General features: G+C 32.5%; 2 protein-coding genes across 5 annotated transcripts in view; one reads left to right on the forward strand and one right to left on the reverse strand.

Moving 5' to 3' along the window:
* LOC107441597 (calcium and integrin-binding protein 1) overlaps positions 1-21,826 on the forward strand; it is a 36,074-nt gene that overhangs the window by 5,581 nt on the left and 8,667 nt on the right. For 2 of the 4 annotated variants that reach the window (XR_015435949.1, XM_043055779.3), the window contains exons 2-4: positions 15,108-15,179; positions 15,557-15,591; positions 18,786-18,885. Coding sequence is in view for 2 of the 4 variants with exons in the window: in XM_043055779.3 (XP_042911713.1) it covers positions 15,129-15,179; positions 15,557-15,591; positions 18,786-18,885 (186 nt within the window). In the remaining 2 variants the exon portion in view is untranslated. Of the gene's footprint in view, positions 1-8,019; positions 8,197-15,107; positions 15,180-15,556; positions 15,592-18,785; positions 18,886-21,826 lie in introns of those variants that run through there. The other 2 variants (XM_087169414.1, XR_015435950.1) reach the window with 2 other exon arrangements.
* On the reverse strand, positions 2,789-3,522 carry LOC147806543 (uncharacterized). Its single transcript, XM_087149670.1, has one exon. The coding sequence runs from the start codon at positions 3,377-3,379 to the stop codon at positions 2,789-2,791; it is 591 nt and encodes a 196-aa protein (XP_087005796.1). The 5' UTR covers positions 3,380-3,522.

Genomic DNA, 21,826 nt, shown 5'->3' on the forward strand with positions numbered 1-21,826 from the left:
ATTTGTGATAATTAATTATAAAATTGAACTAACTCATACTCTGGGAAGGAAATTTCTGCCATTCTACAAAATATATAGTTAAAAATAAATATAAAATTTCAGCATTTATATCTGATAAGAAATAGAATGTCAGAAGAAAGAAATATAATAATTTAGATAAAATAAAATTTTTCAGATGTATGCCTTGATTTCTTTCAAAATAATTAGGTAATAAAAACCATAGATTTAAAATCATTTAAAAAAATATCTGTGTATTAATTTATTATCAAACAGGTTTGCTATTTTAAATATGTAAAAAATATGGATACATTGTCCATTAATGGTTCATTGCAGAGTTAAAAAATAGAAGAAAATAACTTAGAATAAATTTTTCTCAATTTGAAATGGTACTATACTAATAAAAGTCAGACTACAAAGAAATTATTGACAAAAATCAACACAATTATAAAAAGTAGATAACATAAAGTACAGCGAGAGTATAACTTACCAAATTTAAAGGTAATATATAAAAAGCACAACAAAAAAATTAACGAGGTTTGAATTTTTTCAATTTTCGTTCTTGTAAATTTACAAGATTTTTGTCAGATAGCACTTTAGTATAATTTTTTAAGCAAATGTTACTAAAGGTGGTGATAATTTTACAAACAGAATTAAACAATTCAGTTCCACAAATGTCACATTTCTCTTGTAGTGAAAACAAATCACTGTTCTCAAGATAAAATTTAATTAAGTTTACAAGAACTTTATGTTGTGGCATGTTACACTTTTGAAAGTTTTCTTCAAATTCAGAAGTTAAAAGCTTTTTAAAAATACTATATGCATGAATGATTATGTTTAAAATTAGTCTTGAGGGTTTCTTTAATCCTCCTCTATTTACGATGTTTATAAAAGAGTCGGGTTTGTTTTCTGAAATAGGTGCCAAGTGAATCTCACTAGGTTCAATCAGAATATTATGATTAACTACATAATGTTTTAAACACATACTGCATGTTAGATTTAATTTGAAGACACAATAACCAGAAATATATGTAAGAATCTCTACTTCATCACAACTAACATCGACGTTGAAGTCGCACAAGACATCACTGAAATCACAAATGTCCACTTCTTCAACGTCACCTGAAGTATCATCACCACATAAACTGCGAAAGAAAATGTTCCCCAAACTGCTTGAATTCAGAGTGAGGATACTTTTGATTCGAAGTTTTCTCTCACTTTCAATTACATCAATTACCGAAACATGGTAATTGCTACCAGACATTTGCCGGTAAATGCCAAATCTAGACTCTAAACAGTCTGTCTGAAACTTGCCTGTGAGGACATAAGAGTTTCCTTGGTTCAAGAGATGTTCAATTAAGGATATCATGCATCGAGTTGTTTGGGTGAGGGCATAAAAGGTTTCTTCTGACAAACATCCACAGCGAGGCTTCAGTTTCAACTTTTTCCATGCATCTAACCACGCAAGAAAATTTCCAAGAAATTGAAACCTTTCATCACTTAAAGAGCGAAATGGAAAAGAAGCAGCATTTCGTTTAAGGAAACCTTTCTTAGTGTTCTTTATGTTCATAATATCCCACCACTTTTTTACTGTTTTCAAAAATTGAACAGTAGGTTGCCAGTTTGAAAAACAGTTTTGTTCCCCATATATCTGAATTGCAGCTTGAGTACTTTCATCAAAAATATTCAATGCCAGGTTGACATTTTGTCTCTCAATATTAGTTGGATAAGTTGTCTTAAAAGACAACTTGTGGGCATACTTAACAATCGAGTTTCGTTCAATGTTAAAAACTTTTCGTAAAAACGAAAATTTCACATTCACGATTTTGGTAAAATCTTCAAAATCTGGGCACACAAATGTCTTTTCTGAATCTATCTGATTTAGTAAATTATTTCGTATGGATTTTACGATGTGCACAGAATCAAATAAGAGAAATAGGGGACGAGAATTATCCACAGGATTTTTAATACAAACTGAATCCTCAGCTTGAAGTTTTAAATGTTGAAACATATTTCGATTAATTCTATTATTATCTGATATGACAGTAAGCACATTGAATGATGAACCATGCAACACCGAGAGAGCAGTTTTGGTAAAATTGGTCAAATCTGAAGCACTCATGTTTTTCACCGGAACTAGTCCAATTATATCTTTATATGTACTGAATATTGAAGAAACCATGAAAGCTTGAACTGATGTTGCCTCAGTATTAACAGCATTTTCAGCAAAACCATACAAAGCTTTGCCCTTGTAAGAAATTGCAGGTTTTACATGTACTTCATCAATTAATAAGCTTACAGTTTTCTCATGAGCTAAAAGGCTTTGGCATTTTTTTGTTAAGTAACTAACATTATTAACATTGTTTGTAGATGGTGATAAGCTGAGGAAGGAAGTTAATCGTTTTAGATGTCTAATAGATGGCAAATAAATTATCTGGCTTTGACGAAGCTCTTCGTAGCAGGCAGCCGATTTAATGTACAAAGAATAGGCTAGCGTTGTCAAGTGAGGACTATACCTTCGACTATTTGGTGATTTTTTGTGAAGCTTTAACTGCTCCGAAACGAACACCTCAAAAGAAAATTCCTCACATGCTTCTGCTTGCACAAACTGATCCCATACTTCAACAGCGGCAGAATACATATCCTTGGAGGATTCGACATTATTTTCCACAGAAAAATTATAAATAAAACTGCATACATTTTCTAGTTCACTCCATAAACTTACTTTAGTCGAGCTGTTTAAAATATGGTGCAGGTGCTTTTTAAGATCCAAATGATCTTGCATTATGTATTATATATTTATATTCATATTATCATCAACTATAATACTTTTTAGCACAACTGGAGAAGGATCATAACTCATATAAAGAACAAAAAATTTTGACTCAGCTTGGTAAACAAGCAGATTTTCTCTACGCAAGAAGTTTTCCATCTTTGCAGAAAATTCATTCACAAATTCCTTAAAATTAGAAATCTGATCATCTTTCACAAATGATGAAATCATCTCACTGTCCATTTTGAGTCTTTTTTCATCTCTACTGGATCTCTGAGTAGTTTTTATTTCACTCAAATAAGGGGGACATCCATCAAATATGCATGGATATGCATCTTCAGTTAAAATAGGGCGTTCTCGTTTTATTTTATGAGTGATTCCTTTGGAGTCTGTAAAATCTTCTTCCCTGATGATCATATGATTTTGGAAATGCTTTTCGCACACCACTGAATGTTTAGATGGTGTAAAGTTTTGCCGAGGGATTTTACGTAGCCACAATTTCTTCCTTTCCTCATTTCTAGGAAATTTAAAAACACTGACATACTCGACACTAGCAGCTTTTGATGTATAATTAGACTTGCAAGCAGGCACACAACAACGGTCCGGCATTGCTAACACTAAAATCTTTTAACGATGTTTAAAAACAGTAATAATTGTGAAATTTCAACAATATAAAAATGTAAACAAAACAATAAGAAAGTTTTACAAAAGAAACTCAAAAATTATAACAAGAAATTAGATAATTCGCTCGAAAATGATCGTATTTATCGCACTGTATACATAAGTAAACAACGCGCATTGCAAAGTTGCTGCGGTCGAGATTACACTTGATGGAAGGCGGACGACTAGCTATGAGTCATCAAAGATTCGGCGGTAGCCGTCATGGCCTTCTATCTTCTCGGAGGTTACGGCTGACCGTGGGAGGTTTTCGGGGTTTTCCTCCCCATGTAACGCAAATATGGGTTGGTTCCTTCAGAAAGTTATCCACAAAGGCAAATTTCTCCCAATATTCAAGAGTTCCCTTGTCTTCTGGATTGGATTCAAAATTACAAAGCTACGGGTTGAGCATTAACAGTCGTAAACCCAGAAAATTGGTAAAATTAAATACCCCTTGCTTAGTGTTATTTAACCGTACCGGCTGCTATGTTATCAACCTCTACAATCACTATTACTGAAATATTTTTTTCATAACTTTTTCGCTCTGAATTTAGAAATGAAACTGCTTGGCAGCAGTACACAATCAGCAAAGAGTTTATTGGTTGCAAAATATTACATCCGTGTTATTGTCTCTGTATTTAAATTGCAAAATCAATATCAAATTGAAAAGTATGAATTGATAACGTCTGATTAGATATGCTCATCTTGTCAATCGGTGAACAAATACCTACCAAGCCTCTTTACGAAGAGATATAAATATGAGCATGCAACATTTGTTTACATTGCTTTTGAATCTTACAAGTTGACTACTTTTTATTTTTATTTTGGACGTTGCTCAAAATACTCATTTAAGAAAATCTGCATAGTTTTTATGCGTGTTTAAGAAGATGGACATAACTTGATTTGCGCGTTTAATAAAATAGACATTGCTTGATATGCGTATTTAATAAAATAGACTTAACTTGATATGCGTATTTAACACTAGAAAGACTGAAACTTAGTATATATCTATATTGCAAGCAGTCAAAATAACTGGATTGTGAAAGAATAACTAATGTGTAAAGAAATTTGTTAAAAACTAATTTTTAATATTTTTTATATTATTTACAGTTATATAACAAGTTATTAGTAAATATTAACAGTAGAAAAAATTACATGTTGTACAAAATGTCCCAAAGTTCTAAGAAATTGTGTCATTATATACATAATTGTTTTTCAAATTGAAATTAAAAAGCAGTCAAAATGACTTCCTTGGGCAACCTAGTGTTAATAAAATAGACTTAACTTGATATACATATTTAATAAAATAGACTTAACTTGATATACATATTTAATAAAATAGACATAACTTGATATGCATATTTAATAAAATAGACATAACTTGATATGCATATTTAATAAAATAGACATAACTTAGTACGCGTATTTAACAAAATAGACATGACTTGATATGCGAGTCCAAGAAGTTGGACATAATTTGATATGCGTGTTTAATAAGGACATAGCCTAATGTGCGTGTTTAGGAAAATGGACATTGATGAGCGTGTTTAAGAAAATGAACGTATGCACGTTTGGAAAAAAAAAATGCTTAGCTCAAAACGCATATTACGAAAATGGACATAGCTTGATATGTTTGGGGAAAAATGAACAAAGCTTAAAATGCTCACTAAGAAAAAATATTAAGAAAAGGGGTAGTTGCGTTTAAATAAAAACATAATTTTATTACTGATTTCGAACTGCCCTTTTTCAAGCGTTGGGTAGATGCTAAAAACTTTGGTTGGGTGAAATATTTTGGTCCAATATTGAAAAGGCGCATTTTCAGCTATGTCAATTGTTTGAAACATTAATTTTAATAAAGTTCATTTTGAGCTTTATTAAATTTTTTTTTCAAACACTCAATTGAAGAAATGAAAGATCGAGGTCGTAGACTAACAGAACAAAGGGAGAAAGACGAAAGACATTCAGAAAAGATGGTTTAAATTCTTATGCTTTAAAAAAACGAGTTTCTTTTTTCGTGTATTTTAAAGTTTAATTCGTACAGTAAAAATAAATTATAATTGTGGTTTTATCTTTCTCTCATGAATGCTTTCTGATAAGTTATTCAATGTTAGCTGTATCCATTAGTATTTTGTCCACAATTAAAAGCTCACCGACAGTAAAACGAAGAGTAGCCAAAGATAAAGCATTGAAGATTTGAGTTAATCAGAGTATTTTCGTTGATTGCGATTTCCAGAAGTTATGTGTATTTAACAATTAATATTTTATTTTCTTGCTTAATAAATGCTTTTTTGTAAATTCGACTCAACGATGTCATTTTCCATTCTGCTATAAACTCTGCTAGTAATTTCTTAAACGCGAATTTTGAACTGTTTATACTTTTTTTTATGACCGTTGTTGAACAGCGTATCCAATTTAGGGTTTACTACTACCAATGTTCAACTCCGTAGACTTGTAATTTTGAATCCAATCCAGACGACAAGTGAACTCCTGTATCAAGTATTGGGAGATGTTTGCCTTTGTGGGGGACTTTTTGATGGAACTAACCTGCATTTGCGTTACATGGTGAGGAAAACAATGAAAACCTCTCAATTATAATATATAACTGTCGTTGAACTGCCGACAAAATTTTAGGTTTACGACTACTAATGTTCAACTCCATAGATTTATAATTTTGAACCAATCCAGAAGACAAGAAAACTCCTGGATTAGTACCCCCAGAGGTATAGATTTGTTATGGAAACATGGAGGACTTTGCGACTCGACAGATTTAACGTGGATCAGTCACCATTTACTACGCGGGGAGTCTTCGATCGACTGGTATCGAACCCACGAGCTCTTGGACATGGGCCTAGTGCCCTACCAACCAGGTTATCCCGTCCTCCCAATATTATTAATTATAATTATTCGGTGTAATTTGATGATTTTTTCTATGTCTGGATGCTTTTACCGATTATAAATTTTATGATAGTATAGAACTCGCCAGACGTTCTTTTCCTGATCAGTCGCAATTCTGAAAATATGGTACCAACAGTTTGGTCAAGAGAGCGCTCCAAAGTTTGTACGTTCGGCCTACTGTGAAGGGCTACAGTGAAGAAAAAATAAGTAAGATGTCACTACATTCGGAATACAAAAAGATCGGATTTCTCGTTTATGGTAACCCGTGCAGAGGCCTTCTCTTATCTGGGAGGTGCTGGTCTAGCACTCTAGAGTGGAAGAGCGACTTACCTTAGAACCTCCCAGATAGATGGCAGCACCATTCATTCGAGAGATCATTTTTATTTTATAACCGTCGTTGAACAGGTGACCCAATTTTGAGTTTACTACTACTAATGTTCAACTCGGTAGCCTTGTAATTTTGAACACAATCCAGACGACAAGAAAACTCCTGGAACAAACAGTGGGAGAAATTTTGATTTCGTGGAGGACTTGCTGCATTTGCGTTACGCATGGAGAAGGGAATCGCGAAATCTTACCACAGTTAACGCGGCAAAGAGACTCTAACCCATGATCCGTCTACCACTGAGGATATTTTACGTCAGCATCGTGGTCGGTGCGAGTCGGGTGCGGAATTCGTATCGATCAGCCATCACTGGGATTCGAACCCGGTCCACCTTATCGGAAAGCGAACACTCTATCCCCTGAGCCAGTGTTTCCCAAAATTATGTCTTTTGTGTACTAAATTTTTCGTAACGCTGTGTACCACTGGTAAAAAAAATGAATGTATTTTTTACAATAAAAAAAATTGCACAAAAGTTAAAAATCACAATTGGCTGTTAACACCACTAAATATTAACTGATAACTCTGCAAAAAATAGCCAATAGAAAAATACGTAATCGTAAATTTTCATGGCTAGCTTTGTTTTTAAATATAAATTTTTGAAATTTTCGTTATTTTCAAGATATTTCGCGTAAGAACGCGTACCCCCTCTAAACTGTTCCCGTACCCCTGGGGGTACGCGTACCACACTTTGGGAAACACTGCCCTGAGCCATCACGACTCTTGTTTATACTCTTGTCCGCAAGCTTTAAATTGAATGTGCGGATTCTGTAAATCTCTCCGCACTTATAAAATTTTCTCTTTGCGTTTTTATTTTGGCCGAAAAAACAGTGTGTCGGAGAATTTCTTATTCTGGACGCAATTCGAAATGCGCATTTTTAATGTTCGACCTAAATTTAACAAGAAATTCCGTGCTTACTTACCTTTTCTTACATATTTAAACATTATAAACTTAGTTATTAAGATGCTTCTCTGTCGGGGTGGCTGCGTATACTGCAGTTGAAACTTTTCAGGCGTCTCTTCGCATTCAGAACACTGAAAGATAGTTTTTTGTAAGCATCTAAATTCGTCTAGCGTCAATTTAATACCACTATTATAAATTAATAGGACCCGTGACAACCTTGTCAAAAGAGCTGCTAACTTTTAATATCTTTTCAACGAAAAAAAAATACTAATTTTAAAAAATGTACAAAGTAATGTAGGCAAATGGAATTATGAATCATCATGTCTCAAGCCCTCATGGTAAAAACTGTCTCCAGATGGCGCTGCGAGCAGAGAGGAAAATAATAACTTTAGTTTTCTAAAACTTAAAATTAATTGTTAATATGGAACTGAAGATGCGGCTTGCCGCAATTAACTGTCAGTATCTTTCATCACCTGTTTAAATATCATGAATCATTTCATTTTATATATATTCATCCTTTTTATCACCTTGTAGTATAGAAACAATAAATGTTTATTCGCAATTAAAAAAGGTGGTCCATAATAGAAGGTAAGTGAAAACCTTCCATTACCTTCCAAACCTTCCATTTATCTTAAATTGAAAAACTAGAATTAATTAGATTGAACACATCACATTACGAATTTATTCGGATAAATCAGTTTATTGTTTAAAAAAAGAATTTCCAAAACAGAATTTGAAAAACGAAATCAAATCCTATGTCTTTTTTTAAACAGTTATTTCCATATTCTTAAATTACTCATATGGAATTAAATTGAAAACTTGGCAAAATAAATTATTGTAGTGAAAAGAAAATTTAATAAGGCTGTAAAATATTTCATCGCTTGTACAAATAAAAAATGTTACGAAAACTAAATATAATAACGAAATGCTTCTATCTGTTCATAAACTGACATTCAATTTTTATTCGAGATTCAACTATTTTAACTATATTCTCTGCAAAGTAATTATTTTTATCCACAAATAAAATAAATAAATATTTACTTGGGACACAGACACGAGCAAAACAAAACTCTTTTTTCCTTCATATGTCACTGGGTAATTGTTTTTCTCTCTTATTTGTTATAACTTTGACAACGTGAGGGAAAATTTATGATATCACTCGTTTCCTCGTAATCTGCTGACATCATAACATAATACTGTAGGACTATTACCCGTCAATTCTTCTGATAGATTGTCTTTCATAGGTTAATGACCCTCTCGTTTGCTTTTTATATACACGATGATTATGAACTTAAGACTATAACTTCGCAGACACATGACCTTCTAGAAAACGTACCGTTTGAATGATCGGATTAAAATATTGTATTATGATCTATGTGCACAAGAATAGTGTTAAAAACGATTGTGTAATTGCGACCCAACGAGTCGTTGGGTCGCAATTTCTGGTTACGCTTTATACTATTAGATTTACCATATTCTGCGTAACAGGTTGAGTTTACTAAAATATAGACACATACGGTACACTCATACGGTATAATTAAAAATGTGATATTCAAAATTTATTATATTTTTTCCAAGCCTTAATAGTTCAGTTGGTTTATTGCTTATTGGAATTACATACATTTGTAGTCTTGTTTGCTCAATTTAGGCTTCTCAGTCCCGCAGTGGACAGATCGTTAAGACACGGTTTCCAGCAGATCACCGAAATCAAGCATCGCTGGCTACGTTCAGTGTGCGGGTGGGTGACTACTTGGATCAGTCTGCGTTGGGACCGAGGGTGTGCGGTATGGGTCCGCGTCAAACTGTGCTACCGTAAAGTGCTCGACTTCGCGCGCAGGTCGTCGGGCTACCGAAGCGGGGGTGCCATCCCCTCTGCAGAGGATCAAAATTGTGATGGCATGTCTTCGGATTATCCTCAGGGGTGTTTCCCAGACCGTCGCCAATAGCCCATCGTGCAGCTCTAGTGCGACGTAAATTAACTACAACAACAACAATTTAGGCTTCTAAACCTTTGTCCATAAAAGGACCGATTGCACACTACAGAGAAGGACAGCACGAAGATACATCCTAGCCAACAGAGGGATTCGAACCCGCTACCTCCGCGCTTTGGGAGCGATGCAGCTCTGCCACTGGGTTCAATTGGTTACTTGTACTCTAAGAAGAAGACAACCGATACCCACCCATGTGACGTTCAGAGCCAGCTAATCTTTATCAACAAAATGGCGTATTAAAGTTGAACTAAGCTTCTCTGCATAATTTAGAATGTTGGTTAACGAGAAGTTAATTAAATACATAGCCGTATCGCACATCGATTTTGTGAAAATATAATTCTTTCTCATCAACGTCTTTTACCTAACTTAGATTTATGATTTATTTATGTATTTTATTGTAACCTGGATATAATTTTTTTTTTTTTTTTGTGAACCTGGCGACATCGATGCATAATAAGTTTGTGTAGGCTCTACATGGCTCTGTGCCTGTCTTTGCGTAAATACATAGTGAAAGAATTGAAATATTTGTGAAAGAATATAGGCTGTATTACTTAAGAAAATTGGTAATTGACGGGCTTGGCTTACTTGAAATAGAATGAGAAGAACGGTTGCTAACGTAAACAAATGCCACGTTTCAACAACCAATCAGGATCGAGATACCCACACTACGTCACTTGCAGGTATCCCATTCATTAGTCCTTGTTGAGTTTCATTACGAATTCGTTGACATTAAATTATTAACGTTGATTTTACTTGTGATAAAACCTAACATAGGAGACCAAGAATTCATAAGAATGTGCCATATAAATAATTTTAATCGATTTCAGCTTTAAGCTAGAAAATCACTCATATTATAAAATATTTTTCACATCTTAGGGGGACCGGTAGTGCGTGATGTAATGCTTGAACCGGTGGTTAGAGAAAGTTTTAAAGTGGACAGTCAGGTCTTTGAGCCATGTCTTAAAGCGTATTCACGCTAAATTTGATGCGAAGTGGTTCAGAATTGTCAATTTTTTTATAAGGTATTACATATAAACATTCTGCTTTATTAGCTCTGCTTTCTGCTTTTTTATAATTCCTGATTAAATATTATTTTAAGCGTTAATACTCCTTAAAAAAAGCTGTATAATATAAGAATGGTTTGAATAAAATAATAAAATTAATAAAGTAATAAAAAGAATAAAATAAAGAAATAAAAATATACATCCTTTGCGTCAATAACTATTGGCACAAATTATATTTCAATCATATTCATAACTATATAATTATATTTATATATAATTTTATTTCATAACTATATTATTCCAATAATTCGCATGCTGCAAGGGATAGGTATTTTATTTTATAACCGTCGTTGAACTGTCGACGCAGTTTAGGATTTACGGTTACCAATGCTCGTAGCCTTGTAATTTTGAACCTAATAAAAAAGGCAAGGAACTCCTGGATCAAGTATTGGGAGAAATTTGGCTTCGTGGAGGACCTTTTGATGCAACTAACCCGCATTTACGTTACATGGACAAGAAAATCACGAATCGATACTTATCAGACATGGTGTGTAGCGTTTTTAAAAAGTACTTAAATCTGCTTATTTTCAATTTTTGTTTTTAAAAGCCCTTAAGGGTGATTTTTTCATTAGGTGTTTTTAAAAAGTGATTAATTTTCCCTTTTCCAAAATGAGATTTTTTCTTTACCATGTCGATTTTCGCCAGGTATTACGCAAAAGCGTATTTTTCACATTGTTCAACGTTTTCACAATTCATTCAACCACAATTTATTTCGGTGTACCGTCGGTCCACAGCGTATGAAAGCGTCAATCATTTTACATGTTTGATGAAATGCTTGCGTTGGTGGATTTGTTGAGATTCTTGCACTCGCATGTGCAACTCTGCTGCATTTTGCAAGATATTCTTAATCTCGGGCTTCATTTTCCGCCCTCTGATATCGAATCGAAAAATCTCTCGATCATTTTATAATGGCTAATACGATCAAGAAAAACGTTCTTTGTCAGAAACTAGTTATTTTATCATGATCATATAAAGTCTTTGAAAATTATTTTGAATTTTGTTAAAGTATGTAGTGCATAAAATATTTTGAGTGCTTAAAAAGTACTTACGAGGTACTTATTTTTTGTTTAAAGATTTGGCTATGTACCCTGTCAGAGAGTGTTACGTAGCGAGTATTATTTTCAAGTCATCCAGTCATTTAAGAAAGCAAATAGGGATTTACTTTCACTTTGGTAATTAGAAAGAAACTTATTCCATTTTCGAAAAAAGTGTTTTTGCGATAATTTTCAGCTCTAATTCTTTTTGAAAAATCGGGCTACATTGGATGTATATTAAAAGATTTCAATATCTTACTAAAATAGCTATTTACTATTTTTTCTCCCCGAAAGTTGTCTTATTTCACTTTCGAAAACAACAGCTCGTGCACGCCTATTTCGTGTGGCAATAACTATTAAATGTGTCGCTATTCCTTAGCTTTGTGATAAGGGCCTATCACTTAAAGTACATAACATAAAAAAGAAAATCCTTAGCGATTTCATTCAATTGCGTTGATTCAAAATGATTGTTGATTCAGCACTCTTAAAATATACAAAGAAAATTTATCTTAATGGCTGTATTTTTCTGTCTTAAATGTCTCGATCGGCTTTCGAAAGCTTAGATAAATAAAGGCGAAAATTTTGCTTTATTGCTGAACGTTTTACATGCCTCATTTTAAAGCGTACAACGAACGAAATCGAAAATAAAACAGCTTTATCTTTTTTCGTTTCATTATTTTCTCACTACCATCCCAATGGTTCGGGAGGTTGATTGTAAATATGCTAATTAATTTATGCAGACGGTATTTTAAGTAAAAGAAAAAAACTGACACAGAAGCGTATTTGCTCTGAATAATATACCTTTTCTTTTCCAAAAGATTTCAATTTTTGGCCCTCTCTACAAACTGACTGAACCAATAGTTTTAGTGAAGAAAGTGGTCGGAAATTTGAACATTCACTTTTTGTTTATTTCATCACTTCTATTTTTTTTTTTATAACCGTCGTTGAACAGCCGACCCATTTTTGGGTTTACGACTTTTAATGTTCAACTCCGTAGCCTTGTAATTTTGAATACAATTCAGAAGACAAGGGAACTCCTGTATCAAGTATTGGAAGAAATTTGCCTTCGTGGAGGACTTTTTGATGGAACTCCAACGTTTGCGTTACATAGAGAGGAAAACCACGAAGAAAAACCTCCCACATGTAGCCTGAAGGCAAGGAGACTCTAACCCATGATCCAGATATTTTACGTCACTGAGGATATTTTACATCAGCTCTGTGGTCGGTGCAGACCGCATGCGGATTTCGTATAGAGCAGTCATAACTGGGATTTGAACCCGGTTACCCCAAGAGATATCACTTGTTATTGGAACATGGAGGCCTCTTGGACATTGACCCAATGCCCTACCAACCAGACTATCAAGGCCCTCATCACTTCTTTTGAACGCTTTAATATTTCTTTTTGGCACTATAGTCCAGAGTAAACCGAAGCCGTTCTGTAGTTTGTCTACTCTAAGAACTCCCCCCTTCACAAAGTCTGAGGCAGTCTACTGCTATGGAAACAAGAATAACGCATTTCAGGGAGGGGAGCTTCTCTTCACTCTACGACTAACACAATAGACAGAAGAAAAATATTCTCTTTCTTTCTCCGACACGAACCAAAACCTGTCCTAGACAATGACCTCACACCCCTACTTGAAATAATTATACCTCGTTACCATAGTCACCGCCACGGATTCAGACGAATGACTAGGGGAGTTCTTACTTTAGAGAAACTATAACGAGTTTGTCAGATGCCTGTTTTTTCCAGTTAGTTGCTTTCAATGCTTTTAAATCTTCACTGTCATCTAAGCCATGTTGTGAGTGGAAACCTTTAGCTTTTTCCAATGCCATCTGTCTTGTTGAAGGTGAATATCTGCATGGGGTTGTAATCCACTTATCGACTAATAATATTATATTAATAATATTATAACCGTCGTTAAACAGCTGACCCAATTTTTGGTTTACGACTACCAATGTTCAACTCCGTAGCCTTGTAATTTTGAACCCAATCCAGAAGACAAGGAAACTCCTGGATCAACTATTGGGAGAAATTTGCCTTCGTGGAGGACTTTTTGATGGAACTAACCGCATTTGCTTTACATAGAGAAGAAGACCACGAGAACCTCAAACGAGTATCTTGAAGGCAAGGGGACTCCAACCCATGATCCGGATATTTTACGTCGCATGATACAAACACGGTGCCACGACAACAACAAAAAAAAGTACTTTTGTCCTTTGAGTTAAATAGTTATTAACTATTTTAGACAACATTATATTCTTTGTAAATAAAATAAGCGTCTCAAGGTTACGCGATATTCGTACTCTACCTTTTGTACCTATGGTTTCTTCAAATCAAGTTTTTGTCGAAACCGGGGTAACGAGGGTGGGGGTGGAAAGTAGGGAAGTCGCGTAAATTTGAGACTCTTTATTTATTTACAAGGGGTATAATTTTATAAAAATTATGTGTTCTAAAATCGCTGTATTTTCTAGAAATATCTGATAATAAATTTTTGGAGTCTTAAGGACTGTTTTATTCACCTCCAAACGACACGAACCCCTACGCTCTGTGCAATACATAACATGATTATGTGTTTAAAACTCAAACTTGGAGTGCTTTTTCAGATTATGACAGTTGTACTTTCTTCCTTCTTTATTAGTACTTTAATTAGAAGATTCCGTTGCGGTGAAATGTGAAAAATTATATTGGCTGCAGAAGCCACTCAAATCTTCGTTTTGTCTGTTAACTCTTTAGTTTGTGAAGTTGACTGAACTTAATTTAAATAAAGTTCTTCGTCCGTTAGTTTTAGTGGCATTGAACTATGAAAGTTTTTACCCATTGGCAAAATGGGTGTTGTTTTGGGTTTGATGGCGTGCGCACTTTATATGAACGTCATCAGACTTTTCAACTGTATTCAAGAGTAAGAGTAAACAGTGCGCATGCGTCGTCATTGTATGCGTTGCTGTGGCGACAGCTGCTGTTTGATATTTTTTTTTTTTATATATATATCTTTCACCAAGTTCCAAATGACTAAAATCTAAGTAAATGTTCACTGCATTACATTATTTACTAAAGTATAAAGTGAGCGTTTAAGATTTATCGTTTCTCTCTCTCTCTCTCAATTGAAATTTTTTATGACTAAAATATTGTTTATTTGAATCATTGTTTCCTTCGTTAAATTTCTCCCAAATATACTATATGTATCTTACCGAAAATTTGATGAATATTTCATGAAAAGTTATTCATGAATTTCATTAAAAGTTTGCGAAAATTCTTGCCTATCAACATACAATATGAATGAACAGAACATAAAATGAATTCGTAAGCTCTATTTGAGTAGAATCGCACTCTAATAATCCAAATTATATTTATTTAAATTTATTATTTTCTCATTTATAATTTTAATTTTTTTAATTTTAATTTCTTTCAGGTTTTTTAGAAATTTTATGGAATGGGTAACAGTAAAAGCCAGCTGACAAAATCTGAATTGCAATATTATAAAGTAAGCATTCTCTCTCTTCCCCCCCCCCCGAATGTCTTAAAAACACTTAGTTTCTCAGTCAACACGTTAGTTCATGACAGTATTTTTCCTTTGCTTGTCAGTGTTGTTTTTATGACATGATTTAAATCTTTTTTTTTTTTCAGAGTTCTACGGTAACTTTAAAATAATTTTATGAGCTTTAGAGCATAAATATTGTTATTAAATTTTAGATATCTCTTTCGCCACTTTGTTTTAAAAAAATAAATAAAGTGTTACTTCTTCTAATGGCTTAAATCATTCTCTTTCTTTCATGTCATTGTTACGAAACATTTGAATGCTCATTCTTTTAAACAATGCTAATGAAAAATAATTTATCCTTCCTTTTTTTTCTGTTTTAGGAATTAACATATCTGACGGAGAGTGAAATACAATAGTAAGTTCAATTTTTTTTATATTTCTGTATCAGTATCTTATTGTTTGTTCATCATTTATTTAAATTTACAACAGATAAATGTATGAATTACTTTAACTAAACAACAACCACTTCAAGTTCAGAAAAAAAAATTGTTATCTGTGTTTTCTTGAATTTAAATAATAATTGAATATGCGCATTGTCTAATTGGAGCAAATAAAATTATGAATAATTACAAGATAATTAAATCTGTGTAATTATCTTAATTGAGCTACTCCTGCTTCAAACAGAACAACAAATAAATCATTGTATTATCTAAAATAAGTAACAACTTTTGCAAGTTGAGCCACAATTATGTGCATTAACAACTATTCCTTCAAATAGAGAAAAATTAAATCTGGGAATTATCTTAAAGGTATACAGTTTACCAAACTTTTTTTTTTGCTACTGGTATGGATTTTTCAGTAGCGTAATCGAATCTGATAAAATATGTATGTAATGCAAAATAAGATATGTAATAAAAATGTTGTTAAAGATTTATCGTATCGATTCGACACAAAACTTATTAACTTTTGAGCATATTTAATCAATAAAACCGAAGGTTAAAAATAAAAATGACCAGTATTTTCTGTAACTGTTATCTTGTATCTGTTATCTATCTATTTGAAAAATAACGTGTTACTTTAAATAGGTCTGTCACATAACTCGAGAGCTGTTTTTTTTTAAAGTATGGGCCGTTCGAAAATAAAAAACCAAACGAAAGAGAATTTTCATGAAGCAAATTAAATTTTTTACTCTACATGCATTTCTCTTTTTTTTTTCTTTCAAAATAGCTGCAAAGTTTGTTTAAAAACTTATCGTTCCTTACAACTAGATTTAGAATACCCTCTTCATAGTAACTTGCCGCCTGCTCCGATAACTAGTTGGTCACGACCGTTTTCACGTCTTCGTAATCGTTGTAATGGCTGTCGCCAAAATAATGTTTGAAACATCGGAAAAGATGAAAAATCACTTAGCGCAAGGTCTGGGCTGTATTGGGGGTAGTCCCAAACTTCTCAGCTAAAAGAGTGCAATCTGATCTGTGGAGAGACTCATTGTCATGAAGTACCAAAATTTCCTGTCAGCACACTAGTACTTCCTAAACTTCACAAATCTACTGGTGAATGTACGCAGCAGACAGGTTTTTTACCGACTAAAAACTGACCGTACCTCATACGCTGCGGGTGATTTGTTAAACTGGAACATTTTAAATGCACAGGACTGACCGCATAGGTTACCTACACGGCTGTACTGAGCACTTTTATTCCCAAGAAATACCAGGCCACGACGCAAGCACTCGTTGCGACACACACCCTAGCTATTAGTGAACACAACAAAATAGCCATTACTGAAAAAAAAACAGCCCTCGAAATAGCGCCAAGTGCGATAAAAAACTCATTATTTTAACTGTTCAAATGTGACAAAACTCATACAATACCTCAATTGTCTAGAAAGCAATGTTGGGCCCGCAAATAGGTATAAATCAAAAATGTGCAAATTTTTTTAAACATTATAGTAACTAAGATCCATCACCATAGTTAAGACAATGAGCCCTCTGTCTTACGGACTGTGGTTCGATCCCCGATGGCAGTTTGAAGTCCACTCTGCTTTAGATCGATGGGCACCAGGACTAAAGAGAATAGAAGGTCTGGTTTACTCCTTTGAAGAAACTCTCGCATCGGCAATCCTCCGATTTTCTCTAGTGACGTCACTTTGGCGCAAGGCTCGTACTTTTACTTCAAGAACAGAGCTTTCGGCCTTACTAGCTCTAACTAATATTGGAGCATTTCTTTTTGTGACATATTCTAAGACATTTGTTATTTTCTATAATGACTTTCCTCAGTTTTTGCCGTGAATTTACAAAATTTTAAAACTATTAACGAAATGCCAGTTTGCGCCAAAAATGCTGATAGGAAAACAAAAGGAAAAAAATATAATTTTCCGCGTGTTCCCTAAAGTAAATGAACAACTATGTAAAGAATGGATTCCGAAATAACACAGTTAATATAAAACAGCAATACGTTTTTTCTATCGTTAAGAACTTTTATAAAAACTCGTTATCTAAATAGAAACCGCCTCGTTACTTCAAAAAGAAAGGCATGTGAAAAAATTAAAAAATGGATGAAGTCAAAGAAAATTAAAACGTAAGTAAAAAGTATAAATACAATATATAGTGTACAGTTAAAATTCTCCTAATTTCATAACTTATTTTTTTAATGTAGTTATTCTAAATATTTATGATTCTTTAAAAATTATATTCTCTTGAATTTAAATATCTATAAATTATATCATCTTAAATTTAAATATCTATAAACAATTGTAAAATTTTTAATGTCATTATGAACCTAAATTATTATTTTGTTTCAGTAATTAGCGTTTAAGGTTGATGTTTCCTAATGATTAAATATGAACAAATTGCTATTAACGGCATATTTTAAAATCGGGGATTCTAAATTTAACTCAACTTATTGTTATAAAAGAATATGTAGATAAAAAAAGTGTCGATATATGCTTTCATTTTTCTTAACTATTAAAGTTAAAACTGAACTTTTTAAAATAAAGTATTTATAGTGTCATTTTCGCCAACTAGTAAAATAATTTTATGAGTTTAAAATGGTATTTTTTTAATATAATGGCCAAGAAAGTTTTTTTAAACTATGTTTATGAATGGAAATAATGTGTTAATTACGTAAAGTTTGAAAGCTAATAACCAGAAAAAGTCTAACTTATTTTTACAAAGAGAAAGATGCAAAGTTATCATAATATCTTTGCGTGCGATCTTCCGAGATCTGTGGACACAGTGACGTCATGAGGAGGTAAATCGTAGCTTCAGCTCTAAGAGCGAAGTGAACTAGCCCTTCTATTCTCTTTAGCCCTGGATGGGCACTAGCTTGTCTGAGAAGTAATCTTGTGAAATGCTGCTCATATTGCCATTATCAGTCCTATGGTTACGAAATTGGGGAACATTAACTTTTATGATCTTCCTAGGCAAAAATAGGTTGCATTATATACAATGGAATCTGCTTCATTTAATAGATATATTTTACATATTTTTTTTTTAAATATTTGTACATTTTTTGTGCTTGTTATTATTTTTAAAGCTAATATAAAGCGTATTTTTTAACATATTGCAAAAATATTACAATGTTTTAGTTTGTTTTTTATTTTTATTTCAGTGCATTTAAAAGGTTTAAAAATCTACAGCCAAGAATATTGAACAAAGATAAGAATGCAAGGATACCAGTGGATCTCATAAAAAGAATGCCAGAGTTCCAGGTACGTTCCTTTATTCTTCTACCCCTTTTTATTCTTTCTTCTGCCTGAGGATTTGTAGTAAATTTAAAAGCCATTTATTATTTTTATTGCTGTTAAAAGTCGACTAGCAGTTAAAATGAAAAGTAATAGGAAAAAAGTCTCAATTATATTAATTTGAAGGTTAAAGAAATCAGGTTTATTTCCTTAAAAAAAAAAAAAAAAAAAAAAAAAAAAAACTCAGCTAAGTTCGTTGCGCAAACCATTCCAATTCAAAATTGTTTATACCACTAGTTTGAAAGCTAGGATTATTGGAATGCTAAAGGCATTTGATTGAATCAAAATAATATGATTTACTCACTATTTCAATTCCATCTTAAATAGTTAAACGACGTTCACAGTTTTGCAGGCGCACATGTGCTTTTTTTAATCGAAATTTTCAATGATCATTTTGCATCAATGAAATTTGTTGATTCATAATATTTTCTATTAAGGCGTGTTAGGTTATGGGCTTAATTAGCATAAGTTTTAAAATTGGAAGAAAAAAAATAATAAAGATGCTTAGACATTCAATCGGAGCATCTAGTCGGCCGATTCTGATCAAATAAACTTGGAATGACGATCAAGAAATCATTCAACAATCTTTTTTTGGAGAATAGAAAAATTAAAAATTGCTTTTTTCGAACAGTATACCTATTTACAAGTTAATATATATGTATTTGAGACCTTTAATTTTGCATTGAAACAATCCTATTTTATGTTGTTGTTACATATGACTTTATTGGAAATATTAATCCGAAGTTCAGCTTTAAGTGGACATAAACAAGGAGTAAAAAGGAACAAAATTACATTAACGAACAAAGAAAACACATGACAAACGCATATTAACACAAAAAGAACACAGAGATAAAATGAAAGTTAAAAAAATCAAACATATACAGGTAAGAATAGGGAGTAGTCTTTACAGAGAGTTCAATCTATTTTATAAAAGAGATAAGTTATGAATGAGAGTTAATTCTATTTTATAAAAAGAGATAAGTTAGAAACAGTGTGTAACTAAAAAAAGAATTTCCTTTATAATTTCTGCGAATTTTAATTTTTCCAAATGTTGTATTGAAATAAATAATAGTTGAAATAATAATAATAAATAATAATATTAAAGGTGAAAATGTTTTTCTCACTTTTTAACTTTCGCAATAAATACTCTAAATATACATTTTTAGAATCCTTTAAAAAAAGAAGTTCAAAAAGTACGTGTGTATGTGGGACCGAGAATTAATATTTAAGCAAGGAAAATCAAATGCGATGGCGAATCATATTGAGGAAGAGAAGGCTAAAAACTCTAAAACATGTTTGATTGCCAGAGAAAACACAAATGGGGAGTAGAAACTCTTTAGGCCGCTAATTTCCATTTAACAATCCATCTAGTTTTGATGCTTTCCATCCCATCTTCCTCGCTTGTGATGTGAAGGATTTAGATATCGATTTTGTTTTTCCTCGCTTCAATTTTAATTTGAGAGCATTAATATCTATGCTTTCTTTCTACAATTTTGGCAAGAATTCTAAAAATATACCTACAGGGCGTTCATTGAATGAAAGACTGATTTCAAAATCGCTGAAACAAATGATGATATAGGAATGATTCAAACGTTTTGTCTATTGTGAAAGCTGGAAAAATTTTATGCAAAAATTTTAGAAATTAGTTACAAATGTTGCCAACAGAACGCACTGTGCCTAGAGTTATTGAAAACAATTCAAATACCGTAAAATTGAAATCAAACTTTGATATTCCAGTACCAGAAACACATGTAGTTGAATGGAATTCATAACTTAAACCTTCGTAGTAAACTGTAGGACAAACTCCTTTCACGGTTTAATGCTGTAACTCAGTGGTTCTTAACCTTTTTAAGCAGCGACCCAAATTTGAGAAATATGTTCATGTCGCGACCCAAAAAAAGTCAACATTTTTTCATTGCTTTATTTTAGATCCTATTTTTAAAAAATCTTCAATCCTACGATGATGATTTTTTTTTAACTTACAAATTTTTTATTTATTTTTTTAATAATAAAGATAAACAAAAGTACTTTTCGATCCAAAGAAAATTTAATTAATAATCAAGTGTTTTTAATAATTTTTATTGACCAAATTAAAATATATTTAACTTTTTGAAAATAATTGACATTTTAACTTATTCCTAAAAAAAAAAAGAAATATCAATACATATGTTAAGTCTTTTAAATTTTAAATGCAAGTCATACAGTTTTAATGAGAACCTTGTGCTTGAATACATTTTGAAAGATCTTCAAACCTCGGTTGAATGCTTGTTAAGGAGCACCTTATACCTATTTCAGAATTTAACTTGTTCCGGTAATTGTTTTTGATTACACACAGAGCCGAAAAACCAGCCTCACACATATATGTTGTTGAAAAGGGCAATAATACTTTTTGGGCTTCTTTAACAATTATTGGCTTTTCGGTTTTTAATTTTAACCAGAAAGCACATAAAGATTCAGTGTTTTTGTAGAAATTGTATCGAAGTGCTTGGTCACTTTGTATTTCTATTAATTGTTCTTGAAATTGATTAATATTAACAAATTCCTCATGCAAATCACTTACATCAAAATTAAACGGCATTCGAACCCAATTATATTTGAAAACATCGTCTGCAGGGAAATATCGATCAAAGTCTGCTATTAGTTTTTCTAAATGATTAATAATAATTTTCTGTATTTCAAAATCTGTGATATCAATATTATTGTCTTCAACAAGTAAATTAAGAGTCGGGAATGAAGCAAGTTTCTTTACTTCAACCTTATGTCTCCATAATTTGAGTTTATTTTTAAAACATGTAATTTTTTCAGTTAATTCAATAATACAGTGAATTCGCGATAACTCGAATCTGATAGGACTGACGAAAAACTTCGACATATCGGAAGTTCGACTTACCGTTAGTTTCGGTTTTGG

This window comes from Parasteatoda tepidariorum, chromosome 8, assembly GCF_982258835.1.
Source record: "Parasteatoda tepidariorum strain Cologne lab strain chromosome 8, Ptep-v5.0, whole genome shotgun sequence".
Taxonomy (NCBI): Eukaryota; Metazoa; Arthropoda; class Arachnida; order Araneae; family Theridiidae; genus Parasteatoda; species Parasteatoda tepidariorum.

Bases quoted from the DNA above. Each gene is read 5' to 3' on its own strand.
- LOC147806543 (XM_087149670.1), bottom strand. From the start codon at position 3,379: ATGCCGGACCGTTGTTGTGTGCCTGCTTGCAAGTCTAATTATACATCA.